The 13,059-nt window shown below is 55.6% G+C and overlaps 1 protein-coding gene across 1 annotated transcript in view; it reads right to left on the bottom strand.

Moving 5' to 3' along the window:
- GLP1R (glucagon like peptide 1 receptor) overlaps nt 1-12,293 on the bottom strand; it is a 35,040-nt gene extending 22,747 nt beyond the window's left edge. Inside the window, exons 1-3 of the mRNA XM_060615401.3 lie at nt 12,172-12,293; nt 4,251-4,347; nt 3,211-3,318 (exon numbers count right to left, since the gene is read on the bottom strand). Coding sequence (XP_060471384.1) covers nt 3,211-3,318; nt 4,251-4,347; nt 12,172-12,249 — 283 coding nt within the window. The 5' untranslated portion in view covers nt 12,250-12,293. The remainder of the gene's footprint in view (nt 1-3,210; nt 3,319-4,250; nt 4,348-12,171) is intronic.
- Between the last annotated feature and the right edge of the window lie 766 nt (nt 12,294-13,059).

Here is a 13,059-nt window from a genome sequence, read left to right as displayed (position 1 = left end):
CTGAGGCCTGGCCCCATCTACAAGGTGATGCCTGGATGTCCTCCCTTCCTGGAGGGTCCTCCTCTCCCCTTCTCCCCCCTTCTCCAACTCCCTTTTGTTTCAGGCCCGGCTCTGATGTCACCTCTCTCTGGAAGCCTTCCTGATGCCACACCCCAGGCAAAAGAGGTGGCTCTGACCTCCCTCAGCACCACTTCCTGAGCCGATAAGCTGACCTCTTCAGCCCTGTGGTGAGGAGTCAGCCCTCCTCCCCAGAGCTGACCTCTTCAGCCCCATGGAGAGGGGTCACCTGTTCTCCGCAGCATACCCACACACACTCCTGAGGTCTCATTAGTACCCCTATCTCCTGACATAGGCCTGACCCGAGTGTCTGGTAATTGTTTTAATCCTTTCTCTAGTTGCACATTCCTCTGACCTGCTCTGCACCCCCTGGGGACAGCATCACTTGGGCTCCCTGCCCTCTATGAGTTTGGCCAATGGGAGGCATAAGTAAAAGGTAGGAGGGCCCCCTGTGTGGCCACAGCCCTGCTGGGTGGCCTCCCCATTCCCACTCCACTCAGATCTAGGAATGCTAAAGCTTCCGCCTCTTAAAAGTCCTTGGTGCTTTATACACCTTACTGGCCCCTTAACCCTGCCCCGCCCCCTGTAAGTGACCCCTCCATTAAATTCTTCTCAAATTCCCAGCTGAGTGTGTTTTCCTCCAGGACCCTGCCTGTGACACCCCTGTCCTTCTTGCTGCCCACCGCCCCACTAACTCATACTGTGAAGTTTCTCCACAGGCTGTTCCCCTTGATCAGCCCAAGAATGCTCCAGTACTGCCCCCTTCTGCTTTCACAATCCCTGGGTGGGTGTTAGGGAAGTCCCTGGTGCCAGCCTCTGCCAAGGGGACCACCAGGACAAGCCAGAGACCACCAGGACAAGCTGTGGGAGCCCATGGTGGGTCTCCCTACAGGTCCCTAACTCAGGGAGGGGAGAGTCCCTACAGGTCCCTAACTCAGGGAGGGGAGAATCAGATCCTGAGTGTCAGAAAAGGGAGTGAATTAGCCTGGTGAGTCAGGGAGGGGGTGGAGACTGGCAGGGGGCCTATGCAGTGGCCAATATCTTCGTGGAGAAAGCAATAAAACTGTGTTCGCTCATAAACGGGCACCACCAGGACCTATTTCCTGCTCAAATAAAATTAAAGGTGATGGATGGAGCTGCAAGTGGCAGGCAGAGCTGGGGGCAGCTTAGTGTTGAGTGATGGACCCTGTCCTGGGCCCGGCTCCCTGGGGTCTAGAGGCCCAGCCCAGGCTGGCCAAGCAGCTAGTCCCAAACCTCTCGGACGCAGGGAAAGTCTGTGTATTGGGGGAGCTGGGGGAGGTAAGTAGGGTGGGTGGAGAAAATTAACAGCAACCATTCTTCAAGAACCTGCAATCCTCCCAGCGACCCTTATCACCGGATTTATCCCATCTCCCAGATGGGCGAGTGAGCTGGGGCACAAAGCGGTCTGGGAATCTGCTGAAGCTCACACAGCCACTCACAACATCGGCAAACAGAACCATTAGATTGTAGGACTCGACTTTTTCATTTGTAGGGAGAGGCCAGGCCGCTCACCGCCCTCTCTTGGATGGAGTGTGCCCAGCCAGCAGAGGCCCAAGGCCACTCACCTGTCGTCATGCCCAGAACCACAGCGACACGCACACATGCGCACACACGTGCATGTAGGCTCACTCAGCCTGGTGCAGCAGTGAAACACACTCTCAGCCAGACTCCAGACCTGATTCCTGGGTCTGCTACCCACTAGCTTGTGGGCTTGGAAAAGGCACGTAGCATCTCTGTGCCTCAGGTTCCTCCTCTATAAAATGAGAGCATAATCAGAGTACTTGCTCATGGGGTAACGCTGTGAGGATGAAATGAGTGTAGGTATGTAAAGTGCTTACAACAGGCCATAGAAGTGCTGCGGGGGTGAGGGGGGGGGCACAGATCCACCCTGCATCCTACCAGGTGCACGTTCTCCCTGCACACCTCAGGGTGAGGTGGGGGTCCTGAGAGAGCAGAGAAGGAAACAGCCTCCTAGCACTCCTGCTTGGGCTTCATCTGACCTCAGTCCTTTGTTCTGAGGTGATATCCACGCCAGGCCTTCCCAGGTGCCCTAATGTTCCAGTAAGGGGCTGCCTCCTCCAGGAAGACTGCTGGCTTCCCATAGTATGAGGACATTTGCTTTTGGGTTGGTTTCTGCTTGAAGGCCTCTTCGAGGCACAGTGGTTAAGAGCACAAGGCTGGCTTCAAATCCTGGCTCTACCATTTACCACATCATCTGGAGCAAGTGGCTGAAACTTTCTGGGGCCTCAGTTTCCTCAGCTGTACAACAAGCATAACCACAGGGTAATTGTAAAGAGTAAATGAATACTCTGCTTTTAAGGCAAGACTTGGCATGTAGGTCATCAGTACATATTAGCTATCATTATTATGAGAGTCTTTTCTCCCCTTACTGAGACTATGAGCTCCTTGAGGCCAGGGTGCTAGTCTCCTGTTAGCCTCCCTGGTGCTTGGGATAGACAGGTAGTGATGGGGGCGCATTAGGTAGCCCTCTGAGCAGAGTGCCCCCCGCAGGCTCTGGAGGTCCCTGCACTCCAATGACTCTCGCACCCACCCAGACACACCTTTCCTGGTGCAGGGTCCGCTGCAGGCAGGAGTGATCTAGGGAGGGAAGCCCACTGGGGAGGGACAACCCCAGCAGCACCCTGATGACTAATCCCATCTGCGTTCATCTGACCAGTAAGCCTCTGAAGAGTCAGGAGGTAGCCAGGTACCACTACCAGGTATGGGGCACCTACAAACACACATCATACGTACATACATACACACATACACATACCCAGAGTAGTGATGCCTCTGGGTAACCCCCAACCCTAAGTCTGTTCCTACCCAGCTCCTTTCCTGACTACTGGATGGAGGGGGCTTACATTTCTCTCTTAAGTCAGGGGCTGAAACCCCACACTCTACCCTCCCCCTGTCACATGCCAGCATAGGCCCTAGCCTAGGTCACACCTGACACCCCCTACTGTACCCCCCCAGAGGAAAGACAGGGAGCCCACCCATTAGGAGGCCTAAAGATCTTCTGGGGTGGGGACGGCTGTGCCTCGGCAGAAAGGCAGCAGTGTGCACCCTGCTCCAGCTCCACCCCCCTGCCCCCCAGCCTCCTGGACACAGGGAAAAGGAGAGAGGACTTACCACTGCTGGCCCAGGGCAGGTACCAGGGGCAGCTGACATTCACGAAGGAGCCCGGCAGCCCGTCTGGCCAGCAGGCATACTCATCGAAGGTCCGATTGCAAAACAGGCCTGGGTGCAGGAGGAATAGTCTCTGAGTCCCCACCCGGCCTGCCAGTGGCACATCCCCTCCACTGCCACCATGGAGGCTGGCAGGGCAGAATCCCTGCACTCGGCTAACCTCTGCTGAGCACTCGCTGTATGCCAAGCACTGTCCCCACCCAGCAGGTACCAGGCCAGGGGACTCAGCCACTTATCAGCAGTGGAACTTCGAGCAAGTTACTTAATGTCTATTTTCTCACCTGTAAAATGGGACTAATCCTGTGCCCACAGGGCCTTTTGGAGACAAATAGTGTGTTATATAGATACTTGAGCATGGTAATTAAGTGCTCAATAAATCCCTATGGGCCATTCCTTTTTTTTTTTTTTTTTCTTTTTTGGAACTTTCAGTGGACCCATGATTTATTCAGACTCCCTATGAAGGCAGTATTCAAACAAGGGAAAGACTGATTATACAATTGCTGAGATCAAAATGGAAGACTGCCTCAGTGTGAAAATAAATTGCAACGCAAACATCTAAGAAGAGTGCCTATAGGCCTATTCTTAAAGTATACATCATAGATGAGGGGGGAACGGTAGCTCATGAGGCTCGAATAACCCTCTACGGCCGCTGTGCTGTGATTGCAGGGTCCAGCCAGCTCCAAACTTCTGCTCTTTAGACCACCCCATAAACTCCTCTGAAACATTTATTCCTATAAATATGTTGGTTGGGCCTCCAGCCCCAGCACAGGCCAGAAGTGCTAAGGAGGACACAGAATGGAAAGGCCAGGTCCCTGCTTCCAAGAGGCTCGAGCTGGAGAAAAGGGGAATAAGATGGCACCCCCAGGTATCGCGCAGGTGTGGCATCCTAGAGAGGCAGATGATGCCCAACCATAGCTTGGGGGTGGGGAGCGCCTTCAAAGTCTCCAGGGGATCGGTTGGGTGAGGGTCCCACCTGGACTCACCTGTGGCTGGGGGTGGAGCCTCAGTCAGGAAGCGTTGGCACTGGTGTCGGTATTCTCGCCATTTCTGCACTGTCTCTGAGAGGGACACAGTGGCACCCTGTGGGGGGGAGGGGAGAAATGGAGGCCCCTTGGGTCCAGCCAACCTCTCTTTTCCCCCCGGCCCCCACACTCCCTTTTTTTTTTTTTTCATCTCCAGAGAACAGTAGAGCCTGAAACTCCACCAGGCATTGGCTATCTCTGAAAGGGGGAGAAAGTCACTACCACAGAGGCACTCTGGTGGATCTTTTCACATTTTTATCCCCAAGTAGACAGATGCGTAGCTTGATGTGTATTAAGTGACCAGCACATGTCTACTGAAATGATGATTTGGGGGGCTGAGTGGGGGAAGGGGGAGTGTGCCGCATTCTGACCTCACCTAAGAGGCAGAGTTCCTGAGGGACCACGGCTTTGTGACTGCCATGGACTCCTTTCCCAGTGCCCAGTCAGCCTGCCTGCAAGGTTCTTGCACTTTCAACCATTCTAGAAGGGCAAATGCCAGCCCAGAGTGGGAGAGAGACTCAGTCGAAGTCACACAGCACCCCAAGGAGCAGAGCTAAGGCTAGGACTCTGGCTCCCCCAGATCAGTGACTGTGATGGTGTATTGGGAGGCATGTGGTGTAGTGGGATTCAATGCTACAGAGCATTGAAATAGGCCATCATGTCATCCGGGGGGGCCAACACACCACCCATTGTCCCTTTTTCTAGCATAACGTTAGAGATCAAATATTCAGCCCAGCTTCTATCACCTGAAGTAGTCCTGAGGACATGGGATCAGAAAAGTTCCAGAACAGGGAGATTTGGCTTACAATGGGAGGGGTCCCCCTATCTGTGAGTAAGGGGATATGAACCTCCATTTTTAGATAAGGTAACCAAACAGATTTTTTAGCACAGAGACCCAAACGACCCACCCGTGTGAGAAATGTCCCTTCTGAACATTTTCGTGCACTTCCTGTAGATATATCTTGGGATTGTGATTCTTTTTTATTTGTATTTTTTCCTCAACAGGCTCCAAATGACAAATACTCCTCATTTAGAGTCTGCAGAGGCCAAGATGACCAGGGAGCCCCTTGCATAAAATGTAGAGCTTATACTTGATTTAAAACAAAAGTTCACTTTTTTGAAATCACAAAAATACACTCGGGTGCCAAAATTAAAATAGCTTCTTTTGGGCAGTTTGCACCCTGGACTTGGTGCTGCCCTAAGCACATGTTGGATGTGGTTTTGGGTAATCCTGCCCTGGTTTAAGCTGAGTCCTGGTTTATAGGACACCTCCCACAAAGACACAGGTTGTCCTGTGCTCATCCCTGCCCACAAGGGAAGTACCAGGAAGGGGCCCAAGCTTGCTTGAGCCCCAGCACATTCTCCAAGTAAGTGTGCCCAGGCCACAGGTGGCACCACCTGAAGGAGTTCTTCTGAGGGCAAAGGTCAAGTGTATTTGTTTGAAAAACAAATAAAAGAACAAGGAATAAAACACAACAGCAGTTAAGGCAGTGTCTTGATTTTGGCTACAAAAGACAGGTCAGCAGAATTGTTCACTAGAGCCAGTCCTGGTGGATCAACCCCAATCCCCAGCCCACCCCTTTTCCTTCTACCCCTCACCCCCCACCCCCTAATGCAGCAGCTGGTGGTAAAAGGGCAGAGAGGCTGGGGAGAAATCCTCCTTGATCACTCTTTCTAGAAGGAAAGCAGGCAGAAAGCAAGGTCACAGCTGGGAACTAGGGCAGAAGGTGTGTCTGGGGCAGGGAGGGAGAACAGGGAAGCCCATGGAAACTAAAAGTCTTGGAGTGGGGATTGGAGAGGGGTTAAAGGCTAAGGACAGCACCATGAAGGCCAGCTTGGCCACCAACACTCCAGGGAGGTTCAAAACAGAAGCAGCCCTGTCACCTGCTCTGAGGAGAGCTTCAGATATAAAACTATCTTAGACAAGGACTCCCTGAGGCAGGATTGTCTGCCCCCTCAGACTGGGGCTCCCTGAGGCAAGGCTGTGTCTCCTCCCTTAGACTGGGGCTCCCTGAGGGCAGGGCTATGTCTCCCCTCAGACTATTGCTCCCTGAGGCAGGGCTGTCTGCCCCCTCAGACTTGGGATCCCTGAGGACAGGGCTGCGTCTCCCCTCACACTGGGGCTCCCTGAGGACAGTGCTGTGTCTCCCCTAAGATAGAGAGCTTCCTGACCTCTTCCTGAACCAGCTCAGGGTCTCCAACATACTGCTTACTGTACAGCCCTGCCCTCCAACCCCCTACATAAACAGCATGAACTACTGGGACCTCTGGTCTCTCCCCGACCAAGTGTTTATGGAAGCCATATTGTGCCAGACTCTGGGAGGTGGTGGGGATGAGAAACGTGGAAAACACAAAGAGGAAAGACAGGGCCCTGACCTGAGAGAGTTCCCATGCTATTTGGGGGGTGGTGTCAAGGGCTGGGCAGCACAGAACAGAGAAGGCAGGGGTGAGAATGTTCAGAGGGTGGTTTGGCCCAGGCTCAGTGTAGACTCAGCTTTGGGGGACAGGCTGGGCTAGCAAGGGTGGAGGGTGGGCGTTTCAGCAGGAGGGCTCAGCAGGTACAAAGATGCAGAGGTGGGGATGTTGATGCTCCTGCCAGCAGAGAAAGGAATTTCTGGGCGAGGGAGAGAGCAGTGGCCAGGACTCGGACAGACATGAGGCTCTGGTCTGGGACAAGGCTGATGATGTCCAGTAAGCAGGGCCCAGGTGCTCCGGTGAACACAGTAACACAGTGGAGGGTGAATAACCCTGGCTTTGGGCTTAGATCCAGGCCTGACCCTGGCTCCCCCATAAATTAAGTTTGTTACCTTGCCCAAGAATCTTAACTTCTAGCCTCAGCCCGTACATGTGCAAAATGGGAATAATAATAGTCCCTACCTACCACCTGCCCAGGATTGTTGTGGGGATTAAGTGAGTTTATGCTTAGAATGGCCCCTGGCACATGGAAAATGGGCAGCCCATGCAGTCCTTCTCACGATTTCTGCTGTTTACAGGAGAAGGGGGAGGGCAGAGTGGATGGGGCAGCCTGGCTTCCTGGGGAGTCTGGGCGCTACCTCTCCCTCACTTCCAGGATCAACAAAGTCCCAGGAGGAAACGGACATATTTTCATGCCAAGGCCCCATCATTCTGCATCGTCCAGTGGCAAACCCAAGTGGGGATGCTCGGGATTCCATGCCCCTGAGCAGGGAACTGTGAGGAGGGGCAGGCCCTGTCCACCAGCCCCTAGCCCCGGTTCATCCTCCCCTGGCATGAGTCCCTGCTCCAAGCCTGATGAGGTGGGGCTGTGGGTGCTGGGTACTGGGAAGGACCCAGTTGTAGATGCTCCTGCCTCACAGGGCAGCAGACCAGGCCCACAAGAGGGCAGCAGTGGCGGGCTAAGGTGCCAGAGTGAGGGCAGGATGGAAGTTTGAGAATCAGGACTTGCCAGGTTTTATGAAATCTCTCTGAAGGGGATGGAGAGATAAAACGGAGACAATGCGCAGGTGGGAGTTATAATAAGGAGGGGCATCTCTCAGATGCAGGAGTTTGGGGAGGAAGCAGGAGGTGAGAAAGAGGACGCCAAGAGGGAGTGGTGTGCAGGAAAGTGCAAGTCCTGGGTTCAAATCCCAGTTCAATCTGTTAATGTGGGATTGATAAGATGCACTTTAATCCTTTGGGGCCTCAGTTTCCTCATCTGTACAACAGGCATATTATTCTTCTCAAAAAGTTACTGTACTGGGGAGCCTGAGTGGCTCAGTCGGTTAAGCATCCGACTCTTGATTTCAGCCCAGGTCCTGATCTCATGGTTCCTGAGATCAAGCCCCATGTTGGGCTCTGCGCTGAGCATGGAGCCTGCTTGGGATTCTCTCTCTCCCCCATCTGCCCCTCTCTCCCACTCACACTCTCTCTCTCTCTCTCAAAATAAATAAATAAACTTAGAAAAAAAGAGTTACTGTACAGATCCAGCAACATAAAGTAGATGAACACCTTTATGAATCATCAAGCCCTGTACAAATGGGCAGTCTTAGAAGGAAGAGCAGACAGGAAAGACATAGCTGGCATGGATGCTCCCAAGGTGACGGGCTTTCCAACGCCCTGGGAAGGTACTCCCTCTCCAAAGACTAGCTCCTAACTGAAAAATTCCTCCTACAGTTTTCTTAGTGTGACTACATCTCTTCCTTTTCTGGAAGCCTTTTTGATTGAAGGAAGGGGGAAAGAGACCTTGGCCTCCCTGGGCCACCGAGGTGGGAAAAATGGGAGAGGATTCCAAAGGAGAAAGAGAACTCCAAAGACGAACTCTGGGGCCTCCTAGCTGATGCAGCCCTTATCTTCCCCAGCAGCTCCTCCCCAGACCCCCCAGACCCCTCCCTCTCTGCCCTCCTCCCAGAGCCCACAACATCACCCTGGCCCCAGTGCCCTGGAAGGGTGGGGCTGCCACACCCCTGGCTCTTTGAGCCCCCGTTAGTTTTTTCTTAAGGGCTCCAGACATGTGAGCAGAAGGGCAAGGCAAAGAAAACTGACACACGTTGTCATATGCACAGGAACCTTCACATGGGTGTCCTGTCATCCACATTATCAAACTCACCATGGAGCACATGCTTACATACCAAGACATGACAGTCTCACTCTCTCTCTCTCACACACACACACACACACAGTCAGGTACACACTCACATGCTGAGACATCACCCCCACCACCGTGCGCGTGCACACGCACACACACACACACACACACACACACACACACACAGACTCCTCGACTGACATATGCTCAATTCACACTGTCACATACATGCATACAGGGAAACAGCCACACATTCTGTCACAAGCATGCTATCTCTCACCCACACGCTGGCACAGACTGGCAGAACCCATTCACACACAAAAATGTCTCTCTCACACACACACAAACCTCCCCATAGACACAGTATCATACATGGGGTTGCAAACACATATACGCTGCCAGACACACAATTACATGCTGAGACGTTTCACACACCAGTGGCTCCCACACCAGCAGACTGCCACACGCAGGATCACGCACAAATACACAGAGAAACAGGGTCTCATACAACCCACACCCTTCTCCTCCTGGACTCTCTCTCTCTGTGTTCCTCTACCTATCTCTACGTCTGTATCTCTGTGTCTCTCTATCACACACACACACACACACACACACACACACACGCAGAGGAATCTGCCTAGGGCCAGGCTGCAGCTAAGGAAGGGCCTGTTTTTGCTCAAAGAAAGGGACTGGAGGGCAGGATGTGGTTTCTTGGTTGCTCCTGTCCCGGGGCCCCCACCCGGGATCCGGGTCCAGGAGGGAGCCCAGCTCAGAACAAAGTCCACGCTGACTGCTGTGCACCCTGGACTCCCTCCGCCCTTCACCAGAGTACAGAGGCGCAGGCCTCCAACAGCCCCTCTCCAAGCCCTGTTCTGCCCTGAAGAAGGCTTCCAGATTCTGGAGGACAAAGGGGTCAGTTCCCCCATGTACCTCAAATTGCCATTTCAGGGTTCCAGGGTCTCAATCCTCTCCATGACTTTATGTGGTAGAGCTTCTGATCCCCGTTTACAGGTGAAGAAACTGAGGTTTGGGATGGTGAAGGGTGCTACCCAAGATCACCAGCTAATAGCAGACCTGATATTTGAACCTAGTTTTCTCTGGTTCTAATTTTGGGTGTCCAAGTCTTGCCTGTCTCCTCATAGACCAGGTTCCTCACAGGGATGGTGGGGAGGTAAGGGATAGGGGAAAGGGGCCTGGTCCTTTCCAGGAACAATGAAGCAGTGGCCTGGGTCCCTTTCTTTAGAGGTCGATTTGGCCACTACCACCTGCCCCCCCCTCCCGACCCCGGCTGCTGGCCAGACCAGAGAGTGGACAGCTCACTCTGTATTCTTCCTTCAGCCCCACCTGGGAAGGCAGGTATTAGGTACCAGCCCAGCCCCACACCCCTTTCTCCTCTCTGAATGACCCCTTCCTGAATGACTGGGTCATCTTACACAGGAACTCCCCTTTTCTGAGCTTTTTCCCCCATCAGTGACATAGAGGGAGTAACTCTAGCATTGCTGACCTCGTGAACAGAAAGAATGCAAAATTCACCCATTTTTAGAGTCATCTACATGGGCATGGGGTTGTACCACAATGACTGCAGTCTAACGTCAAAGCCCTTTTGCTCAGCTCTCTGTGGTGGCCAGAGATGTTCAGTGCCCCCCAATAACAGAATCCCCAGAAAGCGCCACCCTCTCTGCTCAGAGCCTGGCTCATCCTGCCCGTTTCTGACCTTCCAAGCCCAGGGCTGAGGAGTCAGGGGATCAGAAGTAAGAGCAGGTCCAAGAAGCCCAATTCTTATGGGAAAAAGAACTTTGGGGAGAAGCCAGGCAGCCTCCAGAACCTCTCCATCTCCCTGAATCCAAACCAGGTCTGCAAACTCGGCCTGGAACAGGACAGGGGCAGACAGCAAGGCCTTCCACCTCCACCCAGCGCAGCCCCAAGGCGGTAAAGGTGAGAGCCAGGCAGTAATGCTAATGCGTCTGCAGTCTTGGCTCCTGAAAGATCCCAAGTACACCAGAGAAGTCAAGGCCTGGCTGAGGGACTTGGGGAAGGTTCTGGGGCAGTAGGGGTGTCTCCTGTGGCTAGGGTCAGCAGCTGGGCTGGAGGACAGGGAGAGGAAGGGAATGAGTCCAGAAAGGAATTGGAAGGGGGGTGCTGAAAAATGGGCTGGCACTTAGCTAGGGGGGCAATCTGTCCATATCTGGATTTTCAGCCAGGGTGGAGTCAGCCTTCACCAAGGCCATGCCCCCTCATCCTGCCCCCATCCTGTGCTGGGACAAATTCCAAGGCCTGTACAGGTCCACTCCCCAAAGCTCTCAGTTCTTTAGGTCTGGGGGTAGGAACAAGAGATGGCTCCTTGACACCAGTCAGGCCACCCAAGCCTGCACCTCCTCTCTGCTCTAGCAACCTCACAGCATCTTTGGACATCTCTCCACTCCACAAACAGGCCGACTACCCCCCCCCCCCCCCAAGCCCAGGAGCCCGGAGGCAGGAAAGGCAAGGACAGTGAGGGCTGCAGAGAAGGACTGTGGAGGTCCATCTGTGGTCCACTCGCCAGTAGCATCCAGGGGGCCAAGGTGTCTCTGTGTGTCCCAGTGTGCATCCCGGTATATGTTGTCACCCAGAGAAGTCAGAATGGGGGGTCAGACAAGTGTGTGAGGGGGACACGGCCGCGTCCACAGGAGCAGGGAGCTTCCTATGTGTTTGCCGCAGGGGCTGGGGTGGGAGGAGGGCACTCAAGTTCCATCTGGGAGGTCAGGAAGAAGGACAACTAGCTGCCTCCGCAGGGCCCCTGGGGCTATGAGTCAAAAGCTGTGCCGGGGGTGCTGCTGAGGGGGTGATGGAACCGGGTGTCCACACCCTGACCCTCTCCGTCTTCCCCGAGCCTTCTCGCAGGGTCTTTGAGGAGCGAGCAGGGTGGGCTGGGGGCAGGCACCGCGGAGAGGGGTCAGAGGCGTGGTGGGAGAGTCGGGGCGTACCCCGGAGGCGGGCAAGGGTCTCCGAGGAGAAGGAGTTGGGAAAGTGGTCTGGGGAGATGCGGCGCAGAAGTCAGCGCAGGGCGGCCGCGGGGCAGCTGGGGGCCTGGTGGAGGGCGGGGGCGGCGAGGAAGCGAGATCCGCGGGGTTGGTACCGTCAGCCGCCGTCCAAGCCCCCACCTCGGGCCGCCGTCCGAGCCCCCCTCCAGCCCCCGGGGCGCCCAACTCTCCAGTCCCTGCTCCACCCCCGGGGCTTCGGTTCCCACCGCCTGCGGTCGCGGAGTTTCGCTCAAGTCCCGGCCGCCCCTGCCGGGACCGGCTCCCGCAGCGCGCAGGGCCCCCTGCCTCCCCGCCTTCCCCCGGGGAACGCGGGTCTCACCTGGGGGCGGGGGCCGGCCCTGCCCACCGCCCCGAGCAGCAGCAGGGCCAGGCAGAGCGGGCTGGGGGCGCCGGCCATGGCGGGGGCGCTCAGGACCGGGCCATCGCTGCCACCTGCGGAACCGCGCGGCGACTGATCCCGGGCGGCCCGCGGCGCCGGGGGAGGAGCCGGCGCGGGGCCGCCCCGCCCGCGGGAGGGGCCGACGGGGTCCCGCGTCTTCCGCCCCGGCCGCCCCGGCCCCCTCCCCGGCCGGGCCCCGCCGCGTGCGCCAGTCCGTCCGGGGCCCGGGGCACCGGACGCTGCGCTCCTGGCGAGCGCCGCTCGGGCGGAGGTTAGCGCGGGAGCCGGCCACCAGCCCGCCCCCTACCCCCGCGCCCCGGATTCCCCGGGCTGTGGAAAGCCAGGCCACCCCCCACCTATTCAGGATACCCCAGAGGAAACTGAGGCCGGAGGGGCACGTAGGACTTGTCCAAGGTCACCCGACCCGTCGGACCCCTCCCGTAAAGTGTAACCCCAAGAGCTGTGAGTGACTAGTATAAGATACAGCCACCCGGCGGGGTTACCCCCTCCCCAGATCCTCTCCTCATTTCCAAGTTCAGTCCGGAAGATCGCCCCGGGAGAACTAAGGTTGAGTGAGGAGCGGGGAGGCGAAGACAAATAGATCAGTGGAGCCCCGAGGCAGAGGGTCTAGAGATTTTCCCCATTCCTGCAGCCTCCACAGTCCTTGCTCTGAGTCACTAGGCCCTTAGAACCGTGTGTCCGTATGACAACGTGGGCCCGTCGCTATTTCCTGTGTCTCCTGGATCTTTGTCTTCGGCTTTGTAGGGACTCTGTATTTTACCTGCCTTCGTGTCCACCGCTCCCCGCCTCGACCCCCCAGAGTGCGGG

The sequence above is a fragment of the Panthera onca genome, chromosome B2 (genome assembly GCF_046562875.1).
Source record: "Panthera onca isolate mPanOnc1 chromosome B2, mPanOnc1 haplotype 2, whole genome shotgun sequence".
Classification (NCBI taxonomy): domain Eukaryota; kingdom Metazoa; phylum Chordata; class Mammalia; order Carnivora; family Felidae; genus Panthera; species Panthera onca.
Note: the sequence above shows the minus strand (reverse complement) of the source record. Positions and strands in the feature narration are given on the sequence as shown.